The 7,906-nt window shown below is 45.3% G+C and overlaps 1 protein-coding gene across 1 annotated transcript in view; it reads right to left on the bottom strand.

Annotated features, from left to right (window-relative positions):
• Positions 1-248: 248 nt before the first annotated feature.
• Positions 249-7,906, bottom strand: part of CYP2J2 (cytochrome P450 family 2 subfamily J member 2) — a 33,388-nt gene continuing 25,730 nt past the window's right edge. Inside the window, 1 exon segment of the mRNA XM_087445830.1 lies at positions 249-4,809. Coding sequence (XP_087301956.1) covers positions 4,589-4,809 — 221 coding nt within the window. The 3' untranslated portion in view covers positions 249-4,588.

Raw genomic sequence — 7,906 nt, 5'->3', positions numbered from 1 at the left:
TTATCAAGGTCTTAGCGTGGGCTGGATATTATATTTGTAACAGGATGTGAAAATGGGGCTCCTCCTTTCTCAGTTTCAGCTGGAGAAACGGTGATTGCTGCAGGCCAAACAGTGCATGCCAAGTGCTGGGGAAGCCCACAGTTCTAAGGAAGGCACTTGAAACCCTATGTGGGTCTTGCCTCCGCATCTGAAAACTGTGTTTGTGACCCTTGTGGCCCACGCCTGTATAGAGGGTTGTAATAGCTGAGAATTAAGGGCCAAGGGAGAGAGGAGACTTCTGTGGTGAGGGGTGACAGAGACGCTCTCCTTGAGTAAACTTTAGTCAGGCTCCTCTAAGCCCTCTAGGCCTTGACATTGGCATCTGTCCTTTTTGGGCTTGCAAGCTGTAGCAAGAATCTCGTTAAGTCAGTTTAGAGGGAACACCCCACTCTCCATATCTGATCTCCCTGGCCAGCCTTCAGCAAGAATCTTGTCAAATCAGTTTAACTAGAATCCTCCCTTACCCCTGGTGTTTCCTCCTGGTAATTTCCCATCCACTGACTCCCACCCTGCTCCTTGGCTGTAAATGGCCAATTGTCCATGCTGTATTCGGAACTGGGCCCAGTTCTATACCAAAGTCTCTTTTCTCCTGTTGCAACAGTCCTGAGTAAAATCTATTTTGCCACTTTACTATGGTTGGTTTTCTTTGAGAAGAAGGACCTCCTTACTTCCTACCCATCCCCTATGAAGGAGGGAATGGGCACAGTTTCCCCTCATCATGTGAGAGGTTCAACCAAGAAGGATTTACCTGTGCTTTTTAGAGGTCCTGGAGTACCAAGAACCAGTGTCACAAGGAATCTTGAAACTTCCTATAGGCAAGAGGTTGGGTGAGGCCAACTGTGGTGGCCCAAGAGAGGGCTCTTAGGGAGGGAACTCCATGTTACATAACTGTAGGGGAGGAATAACTATTTCTCTACCCTCTTCTGGCTGGTCTAAGAATTAAATTGACATGAGACAGAACAACAGGAGAAAATCAAAGTTTAATAGCATGTATACATGGAAGAAACCCAGGAAAACTGAGTAACCTGCCAAAATGGCCGAGCTGCCAGTTTAAATATCATCTTCAGCTAGAGACAAAGGAGAATGTTGGAGGTAGTGGTTTGGGACTTCAAAGGGGAGAAAGGCAATTTACATGGAGATGGAAAAGCAAATGTTTGATAAACAAGTGTTTGCTGGGCCATCAATGTGACCCAGAGAGAGAACTTCAATAAAAATGGGTTTAGCAAGGATTCTCCCAGTCTATCAAACCCAGACTTATCTATGGTAATGGCTTGTCCTGGGGACAGGCCTTTTACCTTAAATTCTTTTAGGCAGTTAGGTGGAAGGTCAAAGTTTCTTTCAGAGTCTTTTATCCTTAAAAATAATCAAGCCAAGGAGATACGTTTTGGTGTGGTCAATTCTGATCCCCCACATCAACGTGGCATAATGTGACAAAGGTGCGGGACTTAATGTGGATCCCATGGCACAGCAAGCTTGGGGTCATCTTGGATCCCAGCAGGAGGACTGCCGGGAGGGGTAACATGGCCTAAGGAGGAGCTGAATTAGAGATGCCCAAGAGCGGTAGAGGGGCGTCAGCTAAAGGAGAAGCACATCCAGGTCCAGGGCGCTGCGCGGGGGTCTTGAAGGAGGAAGCACATGGTGCTGAGAGAAGTGTTGGCTGTACCCTCACCTACCTCACCTGTACCCCTTCCAGTCCTAAAACAGGGTTCACAGCTGAACTAAAATAGGAAGTTATGTAAATTGTGTACTTACTGGGCTGCAAATTGTAACGACCAAAATGAGTCTTCTTGGGAATGAATGTGACAAGATGAGCATTTGTTATCTAAGGGTGAGGAGAAAAGCGATGGGCCCTGCCCAAAATTTCATTCAGAGGCATAAAGGAGTAGTTCAGAGTGGTGGGGGTGTGGGGTGGAAATAACGCTACCTTTTCCTTGTGCCCTATTGAGTCCCATGCCATCAATCTGCTACACAGACAGGATTCCATATTTGCGAATTTTATCCTCACCACCGCAGTGAGGTTTTTACTCTCAGACCCACGTTTTATGGGAAGAAAATGGAGGCTTGCAGGGTTAAATGTCTTGCTGCAAGTCACAGTAGAGGGTTCAGGAGAGACAAAACTGGATGTCCCTGGACACTCATCTCCAATGCCACCCTCTCCCTTCCCTCTTGGTAGCCTAGCAACAAACTGGTTCAGATGCTCAGGGGCAGGACAGCTTGACACCAGACCTAGGGCTCTGGAGTTCCCAGTTCTGACAAGCTGCTTCTTCACCCAGGAAGCTGTCCTTGTTACCCAGCCAGTCGCCCAGCCAGCCCCTGCCTCCTCCCCTTTCATAAATATGCAGGGCATTGTGAGGCGGTCTCTCTGGTGAACCCTCTCCCTGGTGCATGCAGTCCAGCTATGCCCAACCTGGGCACATTTCCATACGAACTCAGGGTTCCTGTGTGCCCTGCTCCTTCTCCGCTTCTAAGTCCTCCGACCTCCAACCTGATTTTAAGTTTACACTGCAGCACGCGTGTGTCTGTGTCTCTTTGCAGGACAGGCATGGAGAGAAGTTTCACAGCCTGGGTTGCTTTTCAGGAAAGTCTGTGCCTCATCCATGGTGCCACAGAAAATGTCATATGCTTCCACACTATGTGTCAGACACCGATACAAAGGAAGAGGGTAAGGGGCCCTGGAGCTTCCAAAATGGAAAGGGAGTAAGAGAGTTACAAAAGTGCAGATGACAACATCTTTCATACTCAAATGAGCTTTGAGAAAAAAAGGAGACATTTCACATGGCTAAAAAATTCAATTACTCCCAGTCATCTATTCCCCAAGGTTTCTGGTTAATTGTGGCCATATTCTGCTTGGCTTTGCGTCCATTCCATCTAGTAGGTCAGGTGCGTACCCAATGGTTTTACAGTTATTCCCCAGGAGTGGTGAACCCAGCCCATCTAAAATCACAGAAAACGGAGAGCAGAGCAGGTATGGAACTCAGAGACGACTTCAACAAAGTCCTTCATTTTACCAATGGGGAGCCTGAGCACATAATATAAAGTATTTTGTACAGTAGAAGTCTCCTCCTTGGGTGATCTGATTGGGGGGAAAAAAAAAGAAAGGGAAGACAAGCTGTTCGGGAAGTTCAGGGCCAGATTTGACTGGTTTTATTCTAGGACTATCACTTGGGTGTTTTCTAGAGATGTGACTTTCCAGCAGGTTACAAAGAAAGTGCACATGCGTGGCGGTGGGGTCCTTACTTCCTATTCTTCTACCAGGCAAGTGGGACCAAATCCTCCTCCCACACATTAGGAAACCCAACCCTTCCTTCCAGACGTACTCTTGGCTCTCCCAGACAAGCTCAGACTAGCTCTAGCCAAACTCACTCTCTTTCTCTCCTTTCTCCCTATTTCTGTTTCCCTTTCTTATGGTGTCTGTTGAATTGGCTTTTCTCTGAATCCCAAACAACAGGAAAGAAAAGCCCTATGGGCTCATGGCCCATTTGGTTCTGAGCTATTTAAATTACTTAGGACTAACCACCTTAGGAAAAAAGATCTTCTGTACAGTTTAGTCCAGTTTACCAGTTTTTTTGTGTGTTTCTTTGCATTGAGGTTGCTGTCAAAGCTCCATGGACTATCAGTGTTACCTGGCTTTCCATTTTATGGCCATTATCTCCCCTGAGCAACCACATGCAGGAGGACTGAGCAGGACTCTGGCATTTCTGGTTCCCTGCTAAAAAAGACTCTACCAGGGCTCAGCTGAGTTGAGGCTGGTAATACTTGCCTTCAAAGGCTGACAAGCTATCTGCAAGAAAAGATCACATTCACCACATAGTTAAATCCAGTGTGAAAAGGCTTGGGAATAAATGCCTGATAGAGGACTTAAAGCAAGGAGGTCTCCTTAAAGACAGGAAATATTTCCACATTTGTTCCCCAAACCTGTCTTCCAGGTTTGGTTTACTGTGGTCACACTCTACTCGTCCTGGGTCCAAGGCCAAGGTAATGTTTCCCTAGGTAAACCACAGGACACTGCTTCTTCCTAGAAGCCGGCCTATGAATAGGGAATAACACCTGCCCAGCTGACTGCCCAGAGGCCCATTCTGATGCAGAAGCAAAATAAAGCTCGCACAGTGCTGTCAAGCGTGAGAGCCTTTATGGCCAACTTCTGTGGCTGCCCCAGGGTCCAACTTGTAACTCTTATCAACCATTTGGCACCACTTTGACCTGAGCCATCTCAACAGGCCAGAAGCAAACCCATGTTGAAGGAAGGAAGCAGAAAGGAGGCAGATTACAGCTATAACTTTTATGATGTGCTTTATGGTTTCCAAACCACTTAAAGTCCGTTATTTCCTATGATTCTTACAGCAATTCTTCCATTAGAGAAGGAATGATTATTCTCTGTTCACCTCATTCACAACACAAATGATTTGCTCAAGGCTACGTCGGACGAGATGGCAAAGCTGTGGTTTGGATCCAGTTTCTTCTGAGCTCAATTCCTATGATCTTTCCTCGGAGCCACCTTCATTCTGTCCCCTCACTTCTGAGCAGGTGCCAGAGCCTTCCGAGGACGTGCCTATTCCTCCTGCTCTCCCTTCTCCTCTCCCTCCCCAACCCCTTCACGCCGAGGAACGGCACAGATGCGGTGGTTGACTGGGGAGACGGTGAGGCCCATTCTGAACTTCAGGTTCAGCTTCTCATTGTTTGGAGGCCTGAAGGTAAATTTTTGCACAAGGGAAGTGAAGAAAATAAACAACTCAGACCTGGCCAACTGTTCTCCAAGGCACACCCGCTTTCCTGAAAGACCAGAACAGAAGAGGAGTTACCTTCCCAGGTGGTGTCAGTACCCAACAGGAAATGAAACCTGCTACCACATCTTCTAAAACCTGAGCAGAGGAAGGGCCTGCGAGGCCCTGGGGCTTTATGTACAGTGACTCCTTCAATCTGACAACCGTCTGGGTTAACCAAAGCACAGAAAGCATAAGTCTGGACTCACAAACTCCAATGCTTTCAGGGGTCAGGGGTGAAGGTGCAGGGCATAGGACGATAGAAGTGGGAGGCCTGGGTTGACCTGGAAAGTGGATGTCTACTCTAAAGGCTTTCAAAAATTAACAGACAGCAATGACAAAAGCAGACAACACAACAACAAAACTCGCTGTTAATTGTTTTCAATCCTTAAAAGAAAACTGTCCCAAAGTATAAGCAAGTAAATGTCAGAGCAGGGTTTCTAAAGTAAAGGCACCTTACCCCTACAACACGTTTCCCCCTTAATGACCGGGGACCTCACTGACGTGGATGGCCCCACACTGGAACTGCTTCAGCCTCCTCCTTCAGCAGTCCTCCTTACACACATCGGCCCTTCCCCCAAAGGGCCTCTGCTTCTGACGTGGACCCTAGGCTGGATCCTTCACTCCATGGCTCACACTTGGCACCGTCCCGTCCACATTCCACTACCTGTGACGTGAGTGCAGAACGGGAAGCAGAAGGATGGAGATCCAGTTCAACTCCTCCCACTTTCCAGCCACAGGATTTGGGGTAAATTGAGTAATGTCTCCAGGCACTAGTGGAAATGTGTGTGTGTGTGCTTAAGACGGGGATTTTATTTTATATATTGTGCGGGCTGCACAGTGAATCCAAATAGACCAAATAATTTAATAATTCACACAGCAAAACCAAGTATTTTAACACTTCGCCTGGATAATAATAAACATTCTAGCTGTAAAATAGCTTCTCATTAACTTCATCTGGTTAATTCTCAAAAAACAAAGACGGTTTAAAGCACTACCTTTAAATAAGGCTTTTGGGGTGCTAGCATTACTAAAATAGCTTTCTGTATATCACAATTCTTCCCTGGGATGCTTTCCATATCGTGCCTCTTATTCTAAAATAATTTCAAAGTGCAGAAAACTTGCCAGAATAAAACAAAGAACTTGTTTCTCATGAGTTACTTGGGAGTAAATTGCCTACATTACCCGTGAAATCTTTAGTATGTATTTCCCACAAACAAAGACATTCTCCATCATAACCAAAATAGAACCACCAAATCAGGAGATCAAAACTGATGCATTAACTCTTCTTCTCATTCAGATCATCTTCTCCTCAGATCCCAATCAGATTTGGGCAGTTGTCCCAATAATGTCCTTTATTGTAAAAGGATCCAGCTGAATGTCACATATTAGATTTGGCTGTCATGCGAGTGACTCCTCAACTTCCAGGACTTGAGCATTTTTGAAGATGACAGGCCAATTATTTGGTAAATGTCTCTCAAGTTTCCTCATGATCAGATTAAGGTTGTGAGGCTATGCATTTTGGGGAGGAATATCACCAAAGTGATACTGTGTTCTTCTCATTTCACTCTACCAGGTGGCTCAGATTTTGACTTACCCCATTATTGGTGATGTAACTGTGATCACTTGATTAAGGTGTCTACCAAATTCTCCCCTATAAAATTATTCTCTTTCTCTTTGTAACTAACAAATACTTTGAGATTATGTTAATAAACCATTCCTCACTGAACTTTCATCTACTGGTTTCTATCGCTATTTCTTGGCCAAATTATTTATTACTCTGATGGTTGCCAAATATCCTCAATATGTTTTCTTTTTGGATCAGTAACCCTGACATATAACTTAGCTCCCATTACTGCCCCAGCCATCTGTGCAAACCCCGCCTCAGCTCCCTTGTGCTCTGACACCTGCCCTAGGTTTCAGCTGCCCCCTCCCCTTTGCTAATCCCGCCTCACCCTCCTTGGGCTATAACACCCCACAGTGGTCACTACCACCATCTCTCTTGTGTGTGTCTGTAATAACTTACTTCCTCCCTAAGTAATACATAGTCACTGCAAAAAGAAAAAAAAAGCACGAAAAGACAAGTATAAAGAAGACAACAAAAGATGTAAAAGATGTTTGCAACCCCAAAATCCACACCACACCCTTGTTAACACTTTGACATATTTCCTACTGTCCTTGTGGGGAGTCCCCTGCACACCATCACTGGATTGTTGTCCATAGTTAACTCTATGTGCTGCATTCGCTGCCTTGTATTTTCCCGTGTAACGAAATGCTCTTGGAAATCGTTAGTGTACGCATGCCTCCATTTTGTCCTCTGCTGATAAGGGGTTGTTGAGGAAAGAAAGTTAGATCAGACCTGCCAAAGTGTGCAGTAAATGTAAATGTGCTTCACAATGCTGTTGTCATTGCATTGTTTTGTGCCTGTGTTTCTCACCGACGTGTGTCTAATGCCCTCTGTTCCCCTCATCCTTATCTCTTTACCCGTTACAAAGAATGCGATGAGGAAATTTGTTAGAATAACAAATCAGCAGTATTGCAAATACCCAAGAAGAATACTCCTTGAAGAATCCACTTATCAGGACAAAACTGGACCCACAGAGTCAGGAACCAGGGTTAAAGTCCTGGTTCCATCAGTAACCAGCTGTGGGCTGTGGATAAACTCAATCTCACACAGCTAAACGTTTATCACTTGTCAAACACGTGAGATAATCTCTCTCCCAACTATGTTATGTGGCTGGCTGAGGATACCAATAAGGTGGCAGGTATGAATTTGCTTTCAAAAGCATGAAAACGAGGACTAGTTGATCTCTAAGCTTCAGCCTGGATTACGGGAAACTTGGACCTTCTCCTCGGGGCTTCAACTCACTGGTTATCACTAACTAACCAGGGCAATTACCTCATTAGTAAAATGACAGAACTAACCTAGGTTTTTTGGGCAAAGTTCTTCCCAATTTATCTCCTACGATCCAACGATTTTATTTGAAAAATGAGAAACTAGATTCTTGCCTTTCATGAAGCTGCCTGCTGCTTTGTTGGATCAAACAGAAAGGACTTAAATGAGGAAAAGAAAACATGAATTTGCAACAACAGCTTTGCAGTCTGCC

This window comes from Ceratotherium simum, chromosome 22 (genome assembly GCF_057802395.1).
Source record: "Ceratotherium simum simum isolate JZ-2026a chromosome 22, ASM5780239v1, whole genome shotgun sequence".
In the NCBI taxonomy this organism is placed as follows: domain Eukaryota; kingdom Metazoa; phylum Chordata; class Mammalia; order Perissodactyla; family Rhinocerotidae; genus Ceratotherium; species Ceratotherium simum.
Note: the sequence above shows the minus strand (reverse complement) of the source record. Positions and strands in the feature narration are given on the sequence as shown.